The 26,964-nt window shown below is 31.4% G+C and overlaps 1 protein-coding gene across 1 annotated transcript in view; it reads right to left on the bottom strand.

Annotated features, from left to right (window-relative positions):
- LOC124538865 (dystrophin, isoforms A/C/F/G/H) overlaps nucleotides 1-25,256 on the bottom strand; it is a 626,595-nt gene extending 601,339 nt beyond the window's left edge. Inside the window, exons 1-2 of the mRNA XM_047116101.1 lie at nucleotides 25,070-25,256; nucleotides 14,719-14,951 (exon numbers count right to left, since the gene is read on the bottom strand). Coding sequence (XP_046972057.1) covers nucleotides 14,719-14,830 — 112 coding nt within the window. The 5' untranslated portion in view covers nucleotides 14,831-14,951; nucleotides 25,070-25,256. The remainder of the gene's footprint in view (nucleotides 1-14,718; nucleotides 14,952-25,069) is intronic.
- Between the last annotated feature and the right edge of the window lie 1,708 nt (nucleotides 25,257-26,964).

Raw genomic sequence — 26,964 nt, 5'->3', positions numbered from 1 at the left:
ACTAATAGTAGTGATGAAAAAAGAAGAAATAGAACGCGTGTACATATATACACAAACCATCTTTCTATACGTATACTGGCGTAAGATGTTACCATAATTCCTTTTAGTCCCTTTTCTCACAACGAGACAATAGTAGTTCCATTCAATCCGTAAACTCTATTCTAACCCAAAAAAAAACACCATTTCACGCGGTCAAGATTTACACAGTAACTAGTTTTAGTTCATATTTGTATATATTTAAGCATTTAATGTTTTTAATTCTTATGTTAATAAAAAAAACAGAAGCCAAATAAACAACATTTGTCAGGAAGATGCGATATCATCGAGAGCTTGATTAATCTATGAGATGCACTATGGTTTTGCGATAAAAAAGAATCTTGCATCGGCAAGATAAAAATCCATCAATGAATCCAAATTTTGGAAGTAAAATTAAAGCGGATATAAGTAGACAAGTGTAATGGTGTTGTATTATAAATATAGATGTATTACTCATAAACTTTTATTCGTGCACAATATAGTTGATTTATTAGAAAGTTGCATGTAATACGTATATAAAAGGTTTGTTTAACTTTATTCCAACTTCAATTGGAAAAGGTTACACGCTTATTTTTGAGACATGATACAAAACGATACCCTCTTACTCTATTAATGGGCCTATGATTTAATTGGTAATAAATAATTTAATTTTTTTCTTCTCATGTTTGACGTTCAATTCTACAATTATATATAAAAAATGTCAAGTCCTATCTTATCTCTCTCTCTCTTTCTCTTATCGTTCTGTCTCTCTCTATCTTACTTTTTCTCTATTAAATTTCGTTAGCTATTGCACAACTCGAAAGCGAAACGGCATGGTAGTGCTAATCTATTATAGACGGATAATAAAAATAGCAATTCAGTAACTCTATCAAATATTAATTGACACAATATAAAAGTCAATAAAATATACCACATATGCAATATGCAGATATGAACTTCTTAAAATATTTACTTAATAACATGTTTTAGAACACTTAAATTTCAAAGTTGCTTTTTTTATTTACTTTTAGAGCAAAGGAACAAAAGGGCCACTTGGCACTGTATGAATTATAAACACACCACCACACATAGCAACAATACGCCACTAACAACGGGATCTAATGTCCCTAGTGCCTATAATTATACTGGATCACACTCAATTTAAACGGTAACATAGCAATACACCGAAGCTGCACAAATATAGGTATTATAACCGTATTGTAGATTTTAACTTTCTTAAAAAAGGAGATGATACCCAATTATGAATGAATATTTAAGCACTAAGGCTCAAGTAAGCTGGTCGGTTTAGGTAAGTTTTAAGACATTAGTTTTTAATTTAAATAGAATTTGAAATTGTAAAGTTTGTATTTGAAGGGTTTATGTAGGAGAATATTTTTGGAAAAACGAACATTATTAATTGTATGTATGTGTTATGTATGTGCAGGAGCCGATCACGTTCTGAATGCCATACATTCCCCGCCACGCTGCGCTGCCCGCAGCCGGCTTCGAGTCCGCATGATTTCTCCAAGCAAAAAAAAAAACTTGATTCCATAAACGTCTCGGCTTAGCTTATTTGATTTGAAAAATTCAATTAAAGTTTATTTTAGTCGGAGTCTAAATTTCCTAATAAATATTTTTTCATAATAAAAATTATTGGGAAGAATATTTGTAGATCTTTGACATGATTACTGACAGCAGCAAAGTTAGAAAAAAAAATATATATATTTCCGTAGCATGTATTTCAAAGTATCTATGCATTATGCATTGTAAATCAGTAAGTCCATATTACTCGATGGCATTATGCAAACGCCATACTAACGGAGCAGGCGTCAGCTATATGTCGCGTCATCCGCTCAATTTGTCTATCCTTTAATCTACTACTTGGAACCTTTTTATAGTTCCATCACCATACAACTAAGTTGTTATCTACACATATAATAAAATTGGAGTGTATGTTTGTAATATTAAAATATCCCTCTTCTACTCAATGCATATGTATTTATACAAGGTACATATACCAAAATAAGATTTTTTACAATTTTTGTCTGCCTGTTTGTTCCGGCTAATCTCTGGAACGGCTGTACCGATTTTGACGGGATATACTTACTATATTTTACAATGGCAGATAACAAGGAGAATATAATAAGGAGTACCTAACTTAGGCTACAATTATTTTTTGTTAAATTCAAATGCCTTCAAGGTCGCGGGCACAGCTAGTATAGTTAGAAATAAATAGTTTATTTTTTTATTGTGCTGTAAGTACACTGTAAAAAACTGTATTTATTTAACCACTTTAATCTGATTTCAATGACAAAAAAGTTAATATTAATAAAAATATCTGTTACAGATAAGAAAATAATCGATCATCAATTAATGATTAAAAGTTTAGATCCAAAGAGGTTTGTTTCCCGCATCTAACGGCCCGACGTAGTTCTCGCTTCATAAGCAATCTGTCCAGTATTCCCGTTAATGTATTAATCAATCAAGCCTCAACCCACAATCACCACTTGCCATCGTCATAGTACTAAATTGATGTATTACGAACATGAATCGTTTTGACACGCAAACTGAAACCACTTTTTATCAATGAATTAATTGGTGACGTTTATTAAAATTCCACTCAAATGTCCAATAATAATCATTAATCTAAGACAATATATGTCTCAGCGTTAATAAATATAGATCAGGTAATGTCAATCTTAGCTAGTTCAATGACCTGTGTTTAGTAAAACCAGTCCAAACAACGTTGAAATAATCAAGATATGATATATATTGATAAAAACATCATCATCATCGGCCCGTTTTTGTCCACTGCTGGACATAGGCCTCTCCAAGTGCACGCCACTGTGGTCTTTCTCCGGCTAGTCGCATCCAGCTAATGCCTGCCGCCTTGCATCTATCGTCACTCCACCGTGCCTGAGGACGTCCTACACTACGTTTGCCGAGACGCGGTCTCCACTCTAGAACACGTTTTCCCCAACGGTTGTCGTTTCTACGACAAATATGACCAGCCCACTGCCACTTCAGCTTACTAATCCGGTGGGTGATATCCTCCACATGATAAAAACAATAGCCATATATTGATGTCAGTTATTATATAATTAATGACATAGACTCTTTCCAAGGAAGAAAAAACAGTTACAATAAAACGCCGACACGACGCAGCGTCTTCAATTCCGTAGCTACAAATATGGACATAAAACATTTTAAAGGCTCGACAACTTGTATTTGGAGAATGAGTAAAAAGCCCGTTTCGTTCGTGAAAGTCGAGTGACATATTGAGACGTGTGTATTATTTTATAACAACGTCAACTTACTTCGCTGAACGACAAATTGCCGATTACAATCTCACATTATACCAATTTGATATAAAAACACGTCGATTTATACAGGAGTAATACTCGAAACTCAGCGCAGAGGACGATCGTGAAATGGTGTTTAAAATATTACTACATACAGCATTTCACGATAAGAAGTGAATTCTTACACAATACCAACACTGCACTAAATATTATTATCATCCAGGGCCGGGTTATCCATTAGGCAATGTAGGCAACCTAAGTAAGCCTAGACATCTCTAAGCATACCCAAGAAATTTCAATTAATTGTTAATGAAATTGACAAAGGCACATATTTATACTACTTGTACGTTACGATATTGCATTGTGATAAGAATATATCGTTTAGGTAATTAAAAATTTTTATCCCAATAAGTGCATTGCCTAGTGAGAGAAAAAAAAATGTATATACAGTAAACTTTTAGCTCACACCGAAAAGTGTACGAGAACACTAATATTTTTCCGTAATGTGCTCAAAAGGAATTAATAATGAATATTAAATATATTCATCTGAATATAAATAAATTTATATAAAATTTGCAAAAGACGATATAAAGTCGGCAATAAAAGTAGGTATTTGAATGTTTAAATAGTTGATTTACTTAAGCCTATACAAGTAATATCACTATACCCTAAACGTCCACAAAGTTAATTAATAAATACGAGTAAGTGCATCTTAATCTTAATAACCCAAGTAAAATTTCCTTTTTTTCATAGCCCAACTTAATCTGTCAATAATAAGTAAATGACTAAAGAGTTTTAATTTACATCTTAAACATAAATAACGTCACATTAAGACCTTTATCTTCATGTCAATTAAAAAAAAGGTTCGTGTGTATAACGTCATGGTTACGTGTCGATGCGGAAGCACGTGTCAAACATCGGGGAACAGTTACGCTCATCGTCGGAAGAGTTAGAGCTCGTTCACATTAGATCAAACCGCCATTTTTATCGGTGACTTTCGCTCTTGATATTCAAATAATAGTAATATAACCAATATCTATTTATGAATTTTATCTTAAAGAGCCTTTTAATTAAATAACAACAACAACAGCCTGTAAATTTCCCACAGCTGGGCTTAGACCTCCTCTTCCTTTTTAAGTTTTGTAACATATTCCACCACGCTGCTCCAATGCGGGTTGGTGTAATACACATTTGACAGAATTTCTATGAAATTAGACACATGCAGGTTTCCTCAAGATGTTTTTCCTTCATCGCAGAGCACGAGATGAATTATAAACACAAGTTAAATAAACACACATGAATCAATGGCACTTGCCTGGGTTTGAACCCGCAATCATCGGTTAAGATTCGTTCTAACCACTGGGTTATCACGTTTAAGTTTAGTAATTAAGTTATCGTAAATTAATACAATAATTTAAAAAAAAAATTGTTGGTGCTTGTCAATGTATCCGAATTAGTTGTGAATTTCAGATAATCAATAATGCTTAAATATTAAGTATAGATATTAACATTGTCTTCGATCTAGACTGGTGTACCAAATCATGGCAGAATGTTCTAATATCAATAGTGTCATTACACTTGACAAAGCCGGTACGATAAATAAATCTGTCGGAACTAATGTGAACGCACTCTAAGGCGATGTTGTGAATACTGAAACATTTTTCTATTACAGAGAAACATTGGATCGTTTATTTATTCCTTAGTGTATTTAGTAAGCAATGAGCGTGTACTAGCAAGACTTTTTTTACATATTGTTCTTGATGTTTTAAAATATAAATACGGAACTTTAAACGGTTACTTAAATATAGTATACAGTGTATTTTGATCTTGCAAGGGTATAGTCTAAGATATAATAGTAGGTATAAATATTGCTTCTTAAAAATGGCTATTTTCATTTTACTTCAGTTAACTCTTTACATTTAAAAAAGTTTATACATTACCTTTTTAGATTCCGATAGCAGTTTCGTCGGCGATCGTATGCGTAATAGGGAGGATGTAATGTTTATGTTGCTTATTACAAATTTCAGATGTCAGATGTTACACAGCTCATGCGATTACGGTAAGGCTCGCTCATTTATCTTTTACTAGTTATAGGTCGCGGCTCAGGATTTGGTCATCAGGTATTACGCATAAAGAGTTATCCTTCATTTCAGTTCACGCTCGCTTCATATCAATTATCATCAAATTCGGTTCAGTGGTTTGACTGGGTAAAAGTAATAAATAGACAAACAGACAAGAGTTACTTTTGAATTTGAAATACTCTGTTACATAATAATTTATATTTTTCTTATTTAACAACCGAAATTAAAACGTTACTGATTTCTTATTCCAATGCGGAGCATGTGACAAAAAGCATTACAGGTAAACATTTATAGTTAAGTAGAAAGGACACATGTTACAGAAAACAAAATCCTACAAATAATATAAATATGAAAGTTTATGTCTGTTAAACAATAACCAAAAAGTCTGGACGGATTTATATAAAAGTTGTAATTGAAAGCTTACATCCCGAACACTTAGGCTACCTAACATTTGCCCCCTATAACATAAAAAAGAACCTAACACCTGCCTCCCCTTTTCCCCCTTTAGACGCGGGCGACTGCGGGCGGAAGCTAGTAGTAAAACATGTGAGGCAAGAAGTATTCTGCAATCTGTATCCTACGCAGCTTCATAATCTTGAAATACATTTATTTATTAATACTATTATTAAATATTATTTAAAATTAAGTGGGTAATAAAAACGAGGATTTGTACAATTTTATCTTTCAACATGTCTTGATATTAATTACGAAATTCTTAATAATTAAAGACTTCAAGTAAGAAACTGTTCATGTTAACGGTACTCAAACATCAGTTACGCCGCCTGTCATAACATCAAATTTCCTGCTATAAACGTCGTAGTCGCGTCTATTTCGAAAACGCATTTTGTTTTATAAATGCACCGCATGTACTCAAAAGCGGGTTCACACGTATCTTTTTTTGTTAACCAACATCTGTTGATCAACCTAAATTGATAACGAATTAAATATATAAAATGAATCATCAATGCCTAAAATTGGCAATTTAATTTAATTGTATTGCAATTTCATTGAAAGCGTGTTAAAACGGTACAAATCGATCTCAATTTAGTATTCGTTGACCAAAACTCGAATAAGCTCGGTTTTTAATAAAAGTACCCAGACTGAGACCCATCTTACACCCTTTGGAAACCTTAATTGAATAAAACAGCATATGTTTAAGGGGACTACATGAGCTAAATGCAAGTTTTAAAATGCCAAAAAGTATATAATCCAATGCAATAAACCAAATGAAAAAAATATATGTTAATCTTCAGGATAGATGCTAGTTATTAATTGTGTTGAAAACATGATGTAATTAATTTGGTACGATAGAAAAAAATCGCAAAGTTACCTCTAAAAAAGTCTTTTTTTGTTTTTTAACTACACTTATATACCTTCAATAATTTTGGTCTTTTGTCAGATTATTCTACAAACAATATACTAAAAATTTATTATCTTAATTATTTAGTAAAATCAACAGATTTTTTTTAAATCAGATTTTCTTATTTTCGACCAAAATGCGTAAGCATGTGTGCGTGAGCGCCTCGTACAGACACTGCCGGCCGAGGCCTGTTGCTATATAGACGTGTCGCTCTTTTCACCGCATCGTTGCGAATAAAATCTCGTAGATTTTATTTTTGTATAATTTTAATTGTAAATTAATTGTCGAATATTATTCTTTTATGTAAATAAATATATTAAGTTAAAATAGTCTAGTTGTAGTTAGCCATTTATTTTTTTGTTAAGTTATTTTTTATAAAGTTTAATTTTGTAAACATGGGAAATAAAGTACAATCTGTGAAGAAAACTAAAAAACGTTCATATAAATTAAAAAGCCGAACATATGAAAGATAATATGAAAAGGTAAGAGTATTTAATTAGTAAATTTATAAATAATGATTATTGGAAAAATTTATTAAAAACAATGCAATTAGTTCGCATAGAATCATATTTTTCGACAAATTTCTTACAGTCACCATGGAGTATTTGGTCAATGCAAGCAAGTCCAAGAAGAATGTGAAATGAAGAATCGATCCCCCGCACTCTGAACTAAAATTTTATTATTTTTAAAGGACTATATTTAAAAATATATATATATTTTATAATTAATAAAATTTAATTCCTAACAACTATGCATTTATTTTTTCAGAATTAAGAAAATCGAAAAAAAATAACACGGAAGCTATTTCTATTACGTTAGAGTTTAATTTTATCAATTTTGTTTATAATAGGAAATATAGTTATGTATGGATGAAATTTAATAATAAAAAAAATAAATAAATACAAATTAGCACATCACATGAATATTTAGTGGTGCTTGCCTGGGTTTGAACCCGCAATAAGATGCGCGCGTTCTACCCACTGGGCCATCTTGAAATATGTAATTGTTGTGAACCAAAGAACTAAAATATTTAGAAGTGTCATATACGTAATTCAATATTTTTTAAAGATTGGAAATAGTATCAATTGAAAAATTTTAGCTCGTAGCTTCAGTGAAAGTGGGTGAAATATTGATTGCAAGTATCCAAGATATTTTAATAACGAACGACGACGAACGAATAATTAAAAAAAATATTTTAATAAAAAAATTGAAACGAAATTTATTTGTTTTTTTGTTAAACCAAAAATAAATAAAAATATTTGAATTTAATTGAATCAGTTTTATTTCAAATATCAGTCAAAAACAATACAAATAATTCTAATATCCAAACTATTTTTATGAGATTTATGACTAAACCCACTGTGATTGACCGAGTCAACCAATAATTCTACTAAACCGACTTGACGATATTATTTTTATAGTAACTTTTTGATGCTGACTTTTTTAAATTAATTATTTTTCTTTGTGTACCGATATTAGTAAAACGGACAAACTCTACGCTTTTTGTCAATGTACAAATTACGAACAGTTCCAATTTTATTTAATAAATCGCTTAACAAACTTACAAAATTTAAAAATAGGTACGATTTAATATTTAGTATTACAACTAATTGAATTGATACAGTAAAAATTAAAGAAAAAAATGTTTAACTTAACTATTTTTTGTACATAAAATAATTATAATTTAAGTTTAATTAATTCAGTTTAATTTTATCATAATTTTTTAAATGACACAAAGAAATTAAAATAATTCTGTTGTCCTGTCTATTTTTATGAAATCTATGATTGATAGAATTGATAGAATTGACTTCGCTTCGCTTTCGCTCGGCGCGGCGCGCGGCGGTTCGGCGCCATCTGTTGGAATATTCAGGCGTAACCTCGCCGCCTCGCTAAGCTTAGTGCGCGGGGGGACATGCCGTTTTTGTCGTTAGTGTAAGTGTGTGCGCGTGATTCTCAAGGGCAATTAGCTCCTGTAGTCCCCTTAATAAAATTGCATATGTATGTTTGGAACTAAAATAACAATTTTTATCTGTCCGTTTGTCTATTTGTTGCAGCTAATCTCAGGAACGAGTGGACCAATTTTGACGGGACTTTAAGTACCAGATAGCTGATGCAATATAGGAGTAAGTTTAGCTACAACAACTTTTTGTTTGTTTAATTAAAAACGTGCTCAAACTAGTTAAACATAAAATACATCCTATAGGACACAGTAATTCTTGTTTTATATTTTTCGAGATGAATTTAGCTGCCATCGACGAGTTATTTTATTTCCCACGTTGTGTCATTGTTCTCGCGAATAAAACCATTTTATGTAATTTATTAAATTATGTGTCTGTGATAATAAATGTATATAATTTTAGTATACCTACATATGTAAATAGTCCATTGGATATATGTATATTATTTTATATTTCTCTTTTAGATATCTATATATTGTATATATAATTATTTTGTATGTTTTTTATATTGTTGTGCATCCAAAAATCGAGAGAAATAACTTCCGTGCTCTAAACTACAAAGAAATTAATAAAAACAGAAATAACATTACACACACACGAATTACAAACTAAAACACTATACAAGCGAAGCTGCGTGTTATTGAAAGATTGATCTCAATAACCACACAGCACACTAATACGCCTTCTGAAAAGTCTCTCATGCGTTTCCACTTTACAAGTGATAAACTTAGTAACCATGGCAACAGACGCTTTGATTCGCCATCTCGTATAGTACGACACAACTTAGATGTAGCATCGACAAAATTCGTAAAACCGATCACATCGAAATTAATTATCCCAAATAATTAATATTTGCTTCTTATGTGAATATGATCTTTACACAAACGTAATAACTTGTAATAGCATATGACCTATAATATTCGTCAATTTGACACGTCGATATACATGCACTTGTTTTCTTGGATTGAACTGACGCGAGAATCTTCAGTCGAATAGCGTCAAATGGCGCGATAGGGAGCTATTTCTATTGGTTGTATAAATCGGCAGTTATCGGTTGAATTTGCCGATACAACATCTAAGTTGTGTCTAACTTAATCTTTGCAGTACCTAATTTACCATTTTGTGCTATACAAAAGTTTTCAACAAAATTCATAATTCTAAAATGCAATATAGTCACGTCAATTGTGAAGCTGATGACATCTACGTGACTGACTTCCGTTACGGCTTTAGCGGACATTATTCTATTGCATGGGATATATTATAGAGCACAATGTGAATGCAAGAGCAGGTCTTATCCCAAACCTCGATGGGATAAGAAACGTAAACATTCGAAGCTATACGAGCCCAATTTGGGGTGAACCCAGGATCTCGTAGTATAATTATAATCTTGTAAGAGCCTTATAGTTTTTTGAGGCTACTTCTTAGCTTTCCTTTGCTTATATATTTTGAAACGAAAAAAAGGCCACGAAAGTATAAGTAGAAATTACGAACGTTTATTAATTCTAATTGACGCTAGAGTATAAAACTCGTCAACGAGCCTATGAATTGTTGGAAAGAATTAGTGTCATGACATCACCCTCGTCAATTGTCAGACGCGCACAGAAACAAGAAGTCATAGGTCTAAGCGCTTATCTGGGGAATGGAATTATGTATTGTTTTACGAGACAAAAAAATATTAACACAAAATCAATTCGAGTGACAAATGTATGCATTTGTAATATTCGTATTCGATAACGAAGGTTACAATAATTAGCACCTCTATTGTTTTTCTTCTATATAAAAATGGATTTTGAACGATGATTAAGATGAATTGGTTTCCGTACATCAAAATTGCCATTCAATACTTTATGTATTGTATTATTTTCATGAAGAATACTTCATACCATTCCCTGGATTGAAATGCATATACCGTTCATGCAGTTGCTCTAACATTTATTGCCCATCGACATATACGCAAACAAAACATTTAATATGTTTTGTTTACTATATTCATATAAAAATGTGTCTTGGTCTGGAATATATTCGTAAACCGTTCTAATGATTACGATTAAATTATGCAGTTTCTTTTGATACGCGTATTACTAAATAATTACACAAGATTAGAGTTATTGTAACGCATGCTCGCTAGTTACAAATGAATAAGATACCTATTATTATCGTCACAATTTAGTTCCTTTAAGATGTTTTTTTTTTTTTTTTATATTCCATTGTTTTATTTTTTATAACACTCAAAATTGTTCTATATTTTAACTCATTGTCGGAGCAAAAAGAATACAAATGTAATTGTAAATTTTTCAGCAGTGACGAAATATTCCGTAGGTATAGTAGAATAGCCGGTGACACGGATCTGGGTCGTCAAGTCAGATAAACCTTAATCAAGCAATATAATAATTACGAATTTTATTTTAACTACTATAGATCTGAAATCAGTCAACTATTTGCATTAGGTCTTCCTTGATAAAGGATATTAATAAAATTAATTAATAAAATGAGCTGAGATAGCCCTGTGTTAACCGATGATTGCGAGTTCAAGCCCAGGCAAGCACCACAATATATGTGCTTAATTTGTGTTTATAATTCATCTCGTGCTCGGCGGTGAAGGAAAACATCGTGAGGAAATCTGCATGTGTCTAATTTGAACGAAATTCTGCCACATGTACATTCCACCAATTGGAACAGCATGGTGGAATATGTTCCAAACCCTCTCCAAGAGGAGGCCTTATCCCAGCAGTGGGAAATTTACAGGCTGTTACTTTACTTTTTTATTAATAAAATATAAAGACAATATTAGACTAGTAATCATAACGCGATTTTTTTTACTTGCAATTGAATATCGTATTACTAATTGTTTGTTCAAATGAGAAAACCTAAATGCAGTTGGATTAGTTAATTTTGATATTTATGAATTTACAAGTGCATAAAATACAAACAGCAATGTGTATGTCATGCCCCAATTGTGTTGAAGAAAGCAATGCGAAATCTTAGACTTCTCGCCTTTCAGCAGATCATGTTAGCTCGGTGTGTAGTGTAATAAAATAACCACCTTGTTTAGAATTATGTTATGTAACAAGAGGCTAGATATCCTTGTTTCACTTTCAGCTTGACTTTTCATTTCATTTTACACCTGTGCTTTGTATTTGTGTATGTGTTGAAACTGAAGAAATTAATCTTTTGAATGTGTTAATATCAAGACCTATTGATCCAATTCAATTTGTATTTTTGTTTTGATAGCTTATTGGTTTGGAACAGTTGTTAACTACGTATAATTAAATTATGACTCATAGGGGCAGAGCACTGACTTTTAACACAGGTGATAAAACCAAGAGCAACGATTAGTTAATAAATTTGTTGTTAAAAACTATAGTTCGTATATAGATAAAGCCTTTACAAAATTAAAGTAGGGTTTTATAAGCTTCCAAACTAACATTTACAGAGCTACATTAAAAATAAAGCTAAGGTAGATATTGACGTATTAATTTTAGAAATTGAAACAAATCATTTCCAAAAGAAACATGACAGAAAATGCTCGTTTCACATATTTCTCAGAGGAAATAATGTTTGTGAAAATTCTGCTTTTTCATCACTATAAATAATTTACAATTCAATGAAACATGTTAAAAAATATGAGGCATATTACACAAGAGTATTATTTATTATATATGAGAAAATTAAAATGGTGGATAATAGTAACTAGGCAGTATCTGGCCGGTTATTCTCGGTAATCTACTTTCCAAACCCATGGTAGCTTATTTAATTCAGTACTATAACATGATAAAAAGTGGTCTAATAAGCCTACTTCCTGAATATAGAATATTTTAATTTAATTTCGATGATCTCAATAAATAACATGAGCATAGAGAAGTGTCACAAGTGTGACGGGATTGTTTAATTTGTTTAATAGTTTGGTTTAATTCTTAGTGTATTTACAATTTACACAGATAATAAGTAAGAAATAAGATAAGCAATAATTAATATGAAGTCAAGATAGATAGTTATTTTCTTAGTGAATTTAAATATCGTAATATATTATTTCATAACTATTTACCTTAAAATTGAATTATAAATTGAATTTGAATTTGGAACCGATGGTCGGTTCACTTAATAGTTAGTTAAATGACGATCCAGAATTGATTGTAAAAGCATACTTGAATAGAATTTATATTGATTTTGTTTGTTGATTGCGACCTTAAGTTTCAAAACATATTGAATTAGACTGAGTATTTTTTTCATAATTTTTAGTATTGCTCTGTAAGAGTTCTGTTTAATTCCACTTAGTGTAACTTATATATGGAATACCTAAGAAATTCAAAACTCGGTCAACAAAAATGTTTGGCATAATTACTTACCTATATATGTATTTATTATTCAAAGTTATAAAAAGTATCAAAATCTGAGTAAAGTAGATCTTCAAGTTAATGAAAATAAATATTAAATGCAAAACTTTGCAAATATATGTTTAAGTTATTTAGTAGTATAAAAATTCAAGATATTTAAATATATTGCTTATTGATGACTTTGACTTAATACTAACTTTCTAGTTAGGTAGTATTAATTCTGAACCAATTTAATTTGTTCTTACATAGAATAGATGCCAAAGTTTTTAATTTTTTTTTTACATAATATTTTTACTTAGTGTCCTTTATATCTAGTAATTTTGTTGATAATTTTTTTGTTTTAAGTTTTTAATTGAAAGTTTTTTTTTTAGTATTTAGGTATAACTCATATAAATAATTTTAACTATGACCTACTAGCAGGATTTAGTATCATGAAAGCTGTATAATCGCGGTTTTCGATAATCCGTCGCCTGTAAAAGTATGGGAGAAAAGTATATTTGACTTTATCAAGTCGGTGTACTCAGCTAGATAAGATAACGTCACCTCAAAATTACCTAAAACTGAACGAGAAAAATATTTCGAACTACGTAACTTTTGAGGCGCGATAAATTGCATCATAATTGGAATCAAACAATTCACTCAAGGTCTTACTTAAGTATTACGATTGTACAGACAAGACTGGCGCCTCAGAAGTCTCAGAGCGCCCGCCCCCGTCCGATACGTACCTACACAACTGGGCTCCATTTTCCCACAAGATTATCTCACACGGATGATCTGTTTTCAATCAAGTTTCTGTGATGATACCAACTTTCTTAGACATGACAACACACACACACCGCCACTCCCAACTAGAAAACTTTGTCAGAACTTTTCAAATATCACAAAACTTTTTATAAACAATATTTAACAGATGTAACACCACCAGTATTAAACTTTGAAAAACTTTTTTAACTTTCAGGCACAAGTTATGTTAAAAAAGTGATTAAAAAAATTAAAACCATTATCACGGACAGTAGCGAAACCAAACTACAAACAACTTCAAACAACTAACAAGATGACATGAAGGCAGCGGCGCGCACGACGTGCGGCTTACCACAGATAACATACTGTAACTTCATGAAATCACAGAATCAATAGAGCGTAGCTATTAATCAGTGGCGCAAAATTTAAAATTACTCTTAACGCTGAAGTCGTAAAAACTACAAGCCATTAGGTATATATGAATTACAATACAAGGTAGAAAATGTATAGAAATAAGATGTTCCACTGCAACTAAATTTTCAACATTGGTACTGAGTAGGAACCTAGTTTTTATGGCTGTTTTTGCATTGTTATCTATAATATCCATCTTATTAATGTGACATGCTACATTATAACAGCAATAAGTGAGCTACCTGCGATTCCAAACCCTATTGTAGAATCGCTGAACACAAATTGCTACATTACTAAATACTATTATCAGTAGAATACATTAAAACTCACTTTAACTACAAATGATAACTTTACTTCCTTATTATTCTAGTTTTCTTTTATATAGCCATATACAAGTCAATGTTTATACTATATAATCAATATTTTATCTCCAATTTTAGGTATATATACGAATAATATTTACTTAATCAGCTAATTCACGAGATTTTTATACAAAAATATCGTTATAATACTTACATTTGCTATGATTTAAGTGTATTTCATACGGGCCAGTGCGATACGGAGGCACATCGCCGATTTCCACAATCCATGTAAGCTGGCGCTGGCGAAGCGGTGACGGTAGTGCCATCTCGTGGTGGTGTTGAACATTACAATATACACATCACTTTTATCTTTCACGGCACAATTTGTCATTCATACTGGTCTCTCACTAGATGTCACTACACAAATTAGAATTCACATTTCACCATCTATTCAATTCAAAATAATGCAGCATTATAAAATATAAAATTTCATGTATTATTTAAAAAATAAATGAAAATATAGCACCATTAATGTAAACATTTAAGTTAGCCTTGTAGTAGGACGTTTTAAACATTTTTTTATCTAGTTTAAATTTTTTTGAAAAAGAAAGTTAAATTTATCGCTTTTGAGAGAAAGACTACCAAAAATGTATTTTTATTTTACATATTACATCTAGGTAATGTAACAGATATATTTAAATAATTATGTTTATTAATAATACTTTAAAACATTTTATACATAGTGACATTTAAAATATTATTTGACTATTTAAAGCACGCTATGTCGCGTGTCCCTACTCCCTGGCGCTCTCGCAAAAATATAGGCACTTTCGCCGATGGCGCATGGCGGCGTGTTTAATAAAATGTGGCCCTTTGCTTTATTTGTGCTATTTTATCTGCTATCCGGCTATTTTAAGCGTGGTTCACCTTGAGACTGAATCCTCGAACCCGAAGCTACTCCTTGCTCCTACGAAATTACTTGCGTCTATTTGCATGGTATATGTTCGAAGCGATTCCTCTTATATTTTCTATTCCTGTTATTCACAAGTAGATTTGAATAAAATAAAACTTTTTTTAATTTTTTTTTTTAAATTAGCCTAAGGAACTATAATATTAAGCGAATGTTTAATTTATATAAAAACGATATAAATATGATTAATCTTCTTTTTAAATAATATCAAAATTTACGATAACGTTTGATGTTTACGTATGATATATATAACTAATAAAATAGATTTATTAATATTATTTTATATTATACCAGCTTATGATATGACCAGTAGGCCTTATAAATTCCGATCTTGATCTGACTATAATAATCCATACCGTTAGAGACCTATAATAAAAGATAGACTGTAATATTAAGTACAAGTATGTACTAACAGCTTCGCTTCCATACATATTTCTGACTGAGCTCACTGTCTTAGTGTCTTCGCAAACTTACACGTAAAAAAAAAACAAGATAAACAGTTGCTCTATTCCCGCGTGAAAGAAAATTGAACCACAAAACCATTTTTTTCTTTTTGCGTTAATGGTAGGTGAAGGAAAAAAGTTAAAGGGATTCTATCCTTGAATAGATGAAATACTTAGTATGTTTGTATTAAGTAAAATAGTTTCAAAGTATATGTTCTAGATTCCAGAATTTATTCAATTCCTCTGTAACCTTAACAATACCAATGCATTGCGAATACTTGAATGGGAAATATCTGATAAGATACATCCATTGATAAATTCTTAAGCAAATAACTCGAGTCCAAGTGCCGTATTTAAGTCGGTCTAATGTTTTCGTTACAATTGAATACATTTTATGCATATTAGTAGTACATAATTTATAAATAATGTACTATAATTATTTCTTTTCTTAATTTATGTAAAAAAATGTGTATAGGTACTGGTGACATTTACAGGGTAAGAATTTGGTGGATTGTTCATTTTTCACCGAGAGTGCCGGAATTGCGATAAAACGGGGAAATGCTGCTAACGTTCTTGCAACCATTCCAAGCTGTTCTGATATTTTTATTCTTATATGCTCGTTTGAGTACTTTACATAACACAATTCAAAATCAAGATATACTATACTCCAGTGGCGGATTTACTAATAGGCTAAGTAAGACTGGAGTCTAGAGCGGCAGATTTTGAGGGGCGGCAAATTTAGCCCAAATTTGTTATTATCTTACAGAAATAAAAAAGAACTTATAATTATATGTATGCACGTTACGTCCGTATTCCATATACTCGTCACTATATAGCGGGTTGGATTAATAATCTAGTATCTGACAGAAATATCACCTAGTTTATAATCAAACTAATAAAGGAAAAAAATGATGTAATGAAGACGATAGAACACAAATCATAAATGTTGCAAAAAAAAGTAGGGGCGGCAAAACTTGAATAGCCTACTAGCTTTCCAGTGGCAGATTTGTAAATCCGCCACTGCTATGCTCAGAATTTAATTATTTAGAACTTTATCATAAAAACGGATCCCTTGCCCTAAGGAGGATTTATTGATTTACGGTGTCGAAAATTTGGCGTTTTATATTCTTAAATATTATAAATACTAGCTAAGTTCAGTAAGCTCGCGAGCTTAGTACAAGAAGAAACGCAGCAACATTTGCGAACTGTTACTTTAAAGGTTAAAATCAAATATTATGACTATATAATTATATATAACATATAAGATAACGAACTGATTAGAAATCGAAACTAATTTCATAACTATTATCATTGACTGTTTCATCAGTAACGGCGATTTCATTTTATTATCAGTTTGTGTTCTCCGGGAACGGTTTCTATTGGAATCACCTCCTTTTAAATTCTTGGGTGCTCTGCCGATCTACTCTTAAAAACTATTGATCATCCATCAATGCCATCAAGAGTTAGTGCTTTTTAAAACCCCAAATGATATCAATAGGAAATCCCTCAACAGAAACATTCCCAAAGACGATTGACGTTAAACAGACCGCCAGCTCATACAAACACTAACAAATTCTTGACTTGCTTTACTGATTCAACGTGACATTATCAATCTGCCTGGAATGTCTCTACATTTATCATAGAACATATGTTAATTTTATTATTAATATATGGCGAGTATGTTGGTTATTAGGGTAATCCCCTAATTCCTGATTAAAAAAATAAATTTTATTGTCTGTCACTAACACAGGCTTAAGGACCGTTCCATATTTCCAATATCAAAAATGAGGAATATGATTATACAATTTGTCAGTTAATGGTGCTAAGTAGAGTTTTATGTTATGAGTGTTATTTCGTTCTTCTACTACGAATCAACGGTATTTACGTAATTTAAGTCAACTTTTAAAAAGAGAGAGGTTCTTTTTCATATTGTTTATCTAAGTATACTAACAGAATTAGTATGCTATTGAGTTGAAACTCGTTTCCCATAGGAAAAGAAATGGTACGGAACCTTTTAAACGCGGATCCGATTAATAATTGACAAGTTTTTTATAGTATTAGTATTACTTGCCTTTACATTACATTACACTCAGAATAAGCCCAATTAGTAGGACAAATATATTTTTCAATTAAAAACTAATAGATATGTTATCGAAAAACCACGATGAGGGAAGCTGTTTTATCTCTTCTTTTGGATTTAGTAGTTTAGGCTTGGAAGCGTAACTAATAAACAAACTCACTTTCGCATTTATAATATTATTATTATATTGAGGACTAGGATTACTACTATGCTTTGTATTATGTAACAAAAACTTATAATATGAATATCTCACGCAACAGATCTATATGTTCGCCTATTAAATTGAACGCTGTGTTGTATGATTGTGAAGACGCAATGCGCTTGAGAGCTATTAGGGACAGTTGTCTGCGCTTGCGCAACTGTCTGTAATAAGGAAAACGTTAAGGGGAAATGTTTTGACAATTTTGTTTATTTATTTATTTATAAGCGTATCTATATATTATGTAATCAATTTTCGATTACCGTATAGTTTATAATTAATAATGAGACATTTAATAATTACACACAAAATGTATATTTAAATTTAATATTTGTTTAAAAATGATAAAATACTATATATATATATATGAAATGTTTGGTTAGGAACAACCCAGTTGGTTAATTATTTTAAATACTAATTGACTTTTACGTAAAACTCTAAGTTAGCATATGAGCGAGATTTAACCTCAAATCGGCAGATGCACCTCATTTTTATATGCTTTTTGTAAAAGATAACAATTGTTAAAAAATATATGTGTCATAAGAAATATTGCTACATGCCAGATACATATATGATGTCTTCTCAGCGGTTGTCGAGAAGTGTAGTGCGACAATACGAGAACCGAATTCTTAGTTGCCTTTGTAGTTGTTCATATACTGGCTGTTATAGTAACAACCAATTTAGCAAGATCAATAAATAAAACGAATTCGACGAATTAGCTGCAAAATACGCACAGATAATAGAATTAGGGTTGTCACATCAATGTTTTGTCACGTTTTTTTATTAAAGCGAACGTTAAACACTCTACATAAAATAAAAAACCTTTTCTCAGTCTTAAAAAAATATAACAAAGGATGCTTCAGAATGTTTTATTTATAAATACAACATAACCAAACTCTTCTGTTAGAAAGAGTTTGAATATTGTCACGTGTACCGAATAATCGCCTGACAGCCCTGCGTCGCGCATGCGCCGAACTCACGAGTGCAGTAATGAGGGTGCGGGAGCAAGAGAAGGGGGGGCTAAGATTAACTGACATTTTGTGCCTGTTTTAGATCTGTGCGACAGCAACACATGATAGAACTTTCCAATTACATGAAAGTTTATATTAATTATTTGGACTTTAATTGACTTCATAATTGTTTAATTTTTTGAATTTCGAACTCTACATTCTTTACGTTATATTACTTATGTATACGCCTCTTGTGTATGAATTTATTTAGTATAAAATATACAGTCATATATAATATTAATAAGATATGTATAATATTACCTAAATAAACATCTGATAAGTGTAATTTCATTCAAACTTCTTTTTTAATTCAAGTAGCGTATATTAAATAGTACCTATAGGCTATAGGTATGTAATTGTTGTGTTGTTGTCTCTATGACAATTTTTCCCATGCCAAATTTTATTTGATATATTTTACTCGAATGGAGTGTGATTTAACAAAAATTAAACAACCATATTATTCTAACATAATTCTCGCAATGTGAGGAAATACTCTTTTTTTCAACCGACTTCCAAAAGGAGGAGGTTATCAATTCGTCTGTATTTTTTTTTTTTTGTTTTTTTTTTTTATGTTTGTTACCTCATAACTTTTCACTGGGTGGACCGATTTTGATAAATTTTTTTTTGTTTGAAAGGTAGTGCTTCCCGTGGGGTCCCATTTTTTTTATTTTTTTTTCCGATGATGGTATCCATGTGAAAACGACAAAGTCTTAAATTTGCGTTATGTATATGCGCGACAAATAGGTGAATAACTGAAAATCACGTTAATGAATTTTGATAATTCTTTTTTTATTATAAAATATATACTTCAAGGGTAATTTGGTGAAAGTTTGGTAAGGTTCTGAGCACAGGATCCATGACAAAGTAACGGAACTGAAGGGAACGGAACAATTCTGAGGAGCACGTTAGCGATACTCAGTCGAATCTTTTATTTATAGGTTATTTGGAAATTTAGTCAACTTCCGTAATGTGGTTATGTTTATGTAATTATCATAGTCGAATATTTTAATCAACTAGCTACCCACCCCGGCTTCGCACGGGTGCAATACTGATACCAAAAAATACTACAGAATTTGTTTATTTACGACATCACATCGCAAACTTCTAAAATTATCAGTGTTTCTTTACTATATTGTTCATGTATTATATACACAAATCTTCCCCTTGAATCACACTATCTTTTGAAAAAAAACCGCATCAAAATCCGTTGCGTAGATTTAAAGATATAGGGACAGAGAAAGCGACTTTGTTTTATACTATGTAGTGATGGAATACCTATACGGCTCGCAGTTAGGGTGCGATATGGGGCAGAATTTCTTACTATCTTTAATCAAATTTTGTGTATGTGATGTGATGTCATATGATGTACGAAATATAGTTGGTCTTTTTCAAAGTTTTTTTGCTTAGTTCGATTACAGCTCTTTCGAGCGATCCTTTAGTTTACGCCGCGTGACGTATTAAAGCCGCATTTTCGAAAGTCTATTTTTGCTTTATTCGCAAGTTTCCTTTGAAATTGTCCTCGAAGTAGTTACTGACTCATTTAAACGGAACGCTTAATCTATCCATATTAAAAAAAAATAGTTAGACAACATCAGCTTCACTTAAAATCAAAAAATAAATAAAAATTTTAACAAAAAGAAAAACCGACTTCAAACAAAACACTATTTTAAAACAAATGAATATGCACGAAAAAGTAATAAAAATAATTGCGTATTCAACATATTTTTTAGAGTCTTCCTAAGTTAAATGAAATGAAAAATATTAGACTACTTAAAAGTCGATTAACGATTATATCATGTAGTTATAATTATTGTTATATTTGGAGTCGGTGTCAGCCAATAAAACCCTACAGTATATCTATCAAAAAACAATACGAGAATACTTTAACAAATATGTTTTTTACAAATTACCTTTTATACAATAATATACTGGATCAATCAAGGGGCTCGTATCGCTTCTTTCTTTTGATTGTTGGGGCAAGGGCACCGTGGCTGACACCGGCTCCAAATATACCAATAATTATAACTACATGATATAATCGTTAATCGACTTTTAAGTAGTCTAATATTTTTCATTTCATTTAACTTAGGAAGACTCTAAAAAATATGTTGAATACGCAATTATTTTTATTACTTTTTCGTGCATATTCATTTGTTTTAAAATAGTGTTTTGTTTGAAGTCGGTTTTTCTTTTTGTTAAAATTTTTATAACAGAAACAGTCGTTACACTGACCATAGACATTATTCTATATATTTTTTTAATATTATTTAATTACCAATGCACCAACCATTTTGAGATCAGAAATGTTAATGGGTCATTTATCCTTCAAACCGAAACACACCCGTCAAACATATTGCTCCCTGGCGATGGAACATGTGTTGACGTTGAGTGAGTGGTATCTAACCAGACAAGCTTGCACAGAGGCCTACCACCAAGCGCCACAAGTGCAGTCTATTTTTTGTCATGTCATGTCATGTATTATTAGTTACTCTTAAGTTTATATGATAAAATAAACTATTCTTAAACAAAAAATAATTAAACTGAGTTGGCCCAGTGGTTAGAACACGTGCACACATCTTAACCGATGATTTCGGGTTCAAACCCAGGCAAAGCAAGCATCACATTATATATGTGCTTAATTTGTATTTATAATTCATCAGTGCTCGACGGTGAAGACAAACATCGTGAGGAAACCTGCATGTGTCTAATTTCATCGAAATTCTGTCACATGTGCATTCCACCAACCCGCATTGGAAGAGTGGTGGAATATGTTCCAAACCCTCTCCTTGATTGGGGCCTTAGCACAGCAGTGGGAAATTTACAGGCTGTTACTTTTAATAAACATAATTATTGAATTCGATTCAATTTAAATTAGTGAATCAAAATTCCGTTAATTATAATTATTGTAAGCTGAATTTATAACAGCAATGTTTGCTGAACAATATAACAAGCTATTTAGGTTTAAGTAATATATCTAAGTACGTTTACAGGTGTAATAAATATTTATTACTATGCTTTTTGTAGTAACTACGAGGAGAGAGCTAGCAAGACAGCGAATCACGTCATATGCCTTATTAGTCAAGAAAGTAGGTACAGATATATTGTATGGAACTCGTCACATGCCAACTACATATACAATGATGATCACATAAATATATTGAAGTCTGTTCGGGACATAGAATTATACACAACACTATGTACATATACTTCTTAGAAGGGAAATTATTATAAGAACTTTTTTGTATTCTAAGTCGAATAGCTAGAAGTGTTAGTTAGTGCGCTTATGACACGATAGGGCAGCTGATAAAACAATATTCCTAATCGAAGGAGGTTCGAATTCTGACAAAGATCGATTTTTGTTTTCATAGGTATCTCTCATACTTGGCAATGAAGACCAGCACGTGTCGAATCTTAGTTGTACCTATGTATCCATTATCCACAAACCTGCAGTCGAGTTGCGAGGTAACATAATCCCCAAGTCGAAATAGTCATGTCTACGAGAGAGACTTACAAAATGTTACTGATACTCAGTCTCTAAATATTAACAAATAATTCGTTTTTAATTTCTCTTACATAATTATTATAAACAGATCGATTTGTTATTGTATAATCGACCTTGATTACATTGTATGTAAATTAGTTTTTTTTTGTACGTTTAGAGTGCGTCAATCGGGCCACCTGATGGTAACTCTCATCATCACCTACCGGTATTAGTGCTGTAAGATATATATATATATATATATATATATATATATATATATATATATATATATTAATAATTTATTACATCGCCAAAGCACCAACATTGCACCAACCTTGGGAGCTAAGGTGTTATGTCCCTTGTGCCTGTAGTTACATTGACACACTATACCTTGCAATGCAGAACACAATACAGGTATTGCTGTTTCATGGTAGAATATCTAAAGAACAAGTGATTGTAATAAAATACTACCATAAACTAATATCCAATAAGTTATACTATCAAAAAGCTACCAAACTCACACTCAAGTATTGAATTTAAACAGATTATTTTATAGTATTACCCCTGCTATGTTAGTGTATACATAACACAGAATCTATCTGTAATAAAATAGTATACATTATACAGTTCCATCATCCCGAATTTACAATAAATCTTCGATATAGTCGATAAGGGCTTAAAAGTTATAAGTAAACTTCACTAGTAATTTTCAAAGTGTAGTTCGATACTCATCATTCGATCGTCGTTCATCATTCGATATCGTGGGAATTTTTTGTTCTTTAAATAATATTGTTAAGTTGTGTCACTTACATTCTAAAGATATATTAGATCATAAGTACAACTGAGTGGACTCGCTCAACTTAAGTTAACTGTGAACAACGTGCGTTAGAATTCCGCTAAGTCAGCGCAGCTTACTTGGAAGAAGTTTGTCATATTTAAACTACACCTGTCTCTAGTATATAGTTATGTATGCAAGCAAAATTTTTATTTCAACGAAAATTAGCCTATAATCTTTATTTATAAAGCCTAATAAATAAGCGATATATCATCATATATTTAAACATGGAACGTTAAATTATTTTTATTTGTTTATCAGTTTTTGTATCATTTAAATAAGACTACATAAATATATGTCAAAATACTCATACTTGCGGTGAAATTAATATTATATATACAATAAATGTGTTTTTTTAATATATACGATGTCATAAAAATAAATATAATCGATTTTAGAACGTGACTCGAATTGCTTCAAAATTAAGAATAAAAAAACTAAGAAAAGATTTTTCCGCGTAAAGAGACTAACAAAAACAGGTAATTAATGTTTTTTTTAAATTTGTTTTTATTCTGAGCTAAGAATTCTAAGGTCAATAAAATGAAATAAATAATTTAAAAAAATATTACGTTTACTGGAGCGTTCATTAAATGTGAGTAACATTTGAATCAGCTGCGGTATCAAGGACAGTACTCAGGAACTTGTTTTTAAATTTATTTCTTAAGTGGGATTTTTGATAGATTTCATCTTTATTGTCCATGCTCAAGAACAATCGATCCTTCCTTACGACCTTCCACCCACCAGACATTGCATGCCGCGTACATGCCAAGCTAAAGGTTGCTAAAACCTACGCGTTTTTATATTTAGACATATATCCACAATTAAAAAAACATCCTCAATAAAACCTGTTAAATTTTACAAGATCAAAAATAATATTGTTTATTATTTAAAATATTCAGACGGTCTATATAGTATCGTACGGTTATAATTGGTTACATTTACATATAACTGTTCATTTACCCTAATCTCTAAAATATGAATATAAGTCTTACTTTGGAAGTCTTGGAAATACGTCAAGTATCACATAAACATATTTATAGTACGCGTTTTTTACTATTTAGGTATCTATTTTTTAGGTATTGTTAAGGTACGTAAAAAGCAACACAAAAACAGACGGATAACAAAAAAATTAGGTAAAATTTATAGTATACACAGGACTTATAAAAACAACAAGTGCCGTATTATGTAAATGTTATTAAAAAAAAGTAATAAATATCTATTATAACGCAATCACCGTTTATCATATTGATAACTTTTCTTATACTTATCGCAAATATGATAATCTTATACTAATATAACAAATAAGTAATTCAATATTTAAGCAAGAATAATTTTAATAATATTTTAAAAAAAACCTAGGTATAATTGCGTTGCGCTAGTTTCTTAATCAAAAACAGATTAAAAAAATATATATTAAAAAAAAAATGTTCTCAATGTCGCTTAATAACGTTTCATAATATTTTTATTAAGTACACAAATATGTTAATAATGTTATTTAAATAGAATATAGTGACAAATAGATCGATATGAATTTTATCTAATCGTACTCGGCGTTGTATGTGGAACACAAGAGGTAGTAAATTTCAATTATCACTGGCACAGTGCACTATATCAGGCCACAATTATATTGTTTGCACTTTGCATCAATTTGTCAACTAACATCACTAAAGAGGACGCACGATGTATGTACGCGATGTTTTTAAACACACGCTCGGCGGTACGTGCTCGCGCTTGACTGCGCGGCGAGTAACTGTCAAAAAAGGCGGGAATCGGAATTTGGAGTCTGTGCCACAGTGGACTATATGGCATTGCGATTTAGTATAACTAAGTTATTCTTGAAGTTCAACGCTATTACATGAGATATATGTACAAATAATTTAAAACAAACTATTATAAGTTAAAAATATTACAAGAAACATTTATGTTAGATGAGTTTAAAATAATGATTGTTTTAATTCAACATAATAGTGTCAGCCACCAATTATGGCTTTCCATATTATTGACGATATTATAATCAAATTATTTTAACACAGATTTTTTCATAAATAACATTTCATCATGGGATTTTGTAGACTTTCACGGCTGACCTTCTACTTTGCATAACGTCAACTCTGTTTCCGAATGCTTTTACTCATACTTGCATTGAGCTAGTTACTATACACTAGGAAGAATGTTGAGGCACTGATTGCTGACGGTATTGATATCAGTAGTCAACAAAAGAATAAAATCCTTAGTCTGCTCTTGCAGCATCCACTCGTTACATACCTCCATACCTACCAACCAGTTGGTGTCAGGGCCGGATTTAGGGAAGGGCAACCGGGGCAACTGCCCTGGGGCCTCCACATAAGTGAGGGCCACAAAAGTTTTCAGTGAGTTAACAAATACCGAGATATAGTCAAATTATAATCATCTTACTACTTAATATTTTAAAAGTTACCGATACCAGTCAAGAAATACTTGCTGATTCAAATTAATAAAAGCTTAAGCTGAACCATAAATCCATGATATAATTATTAGGATCTCCACGCTCCTGTTGGTCTAGGGCCTCCACTGCTTTGTGGCCCCAGGGCCTCCAAACCTTTAAATCCGACTCTGGTTGATGTCGTGCTATTCCAGATCTTTTTTATCCTTTCTAGGTAGGCATTTAACTCAACTTCACGTGATGGTACCTAAGTGGAAGTGTCCAAACGCAAATACGACCAGTACAGTCAGTAAGAATGAACCGCACTAGTCGCCCTCGCCATGCCGGCCCGCAAGATGCCTCTTCACGCCTCGTTTGAAGGCACCCAGGTTATACAAGGAGGGGAATACATGAGCTGGTAGAGTGTTCCATTATGTCGCGGAATTGAAATCCAAACACTTGTTTCATTATATAGATTTATCTCTTCATTAAATTAATATGGACTTAATTAAAAGTACCAATAGAATTACGAAAATAATTAATTTTAAGCCAATGATGTTCTAGTAAACAGATATGTTATTAACGCACAAAAAGTGAAGACTAGAAAACGTCCTAATTGGGACGTTTGCCTTTAGTCGTTTTACGTAGTAATACGTTATAATAAATCATAATTACGTAGTAGGTAATACGTTTTGTGTAATTAAAACATCTAGTTATCCCTTTTATTTATTGTTTTTATCAAGCTATCCTTTTTACTTGTAACGAAATGTAAAATAAACAGTCTCCGGTGCGGCACACTTTTTTCTGTTGTTTAGTATGAGTATAACATATCTGTTTATTAGAATATCATTGTTTTAAGCATAATTCTCCTTCCCATATGTCTTTTATCGACGTTTAAGGACAATCTGCCTAACAAATGTTAGAAGCGAGACCGTTGCATGCATAAAGATACTTATAGATTAATTTACGTTATCTGTGTAACAGTATTTGATAATAAAACATAAAATAGAGATAGGTTAATTGCTTTTTAACAACGATGCT

This window comes from Vanessa cardui, chromosome 21, assembly GCF_905220365.1.
Source record: "Vanessa cardui chromosome 21, ilVanCard2.1, whole genome shotgun sequence".
Taxonomy (NCBI): domain Eukaryota; kingdom Metazoa; phylum Arthropoda; class Insecta; order Lepidoptera; family Nymphalidae; genus Vanessa; species Vanessa cardui.
Note: the sequence above shows the minus strand (reverse complement) of the source record. Positions and strands in the feature narration are given on the sequence as shown.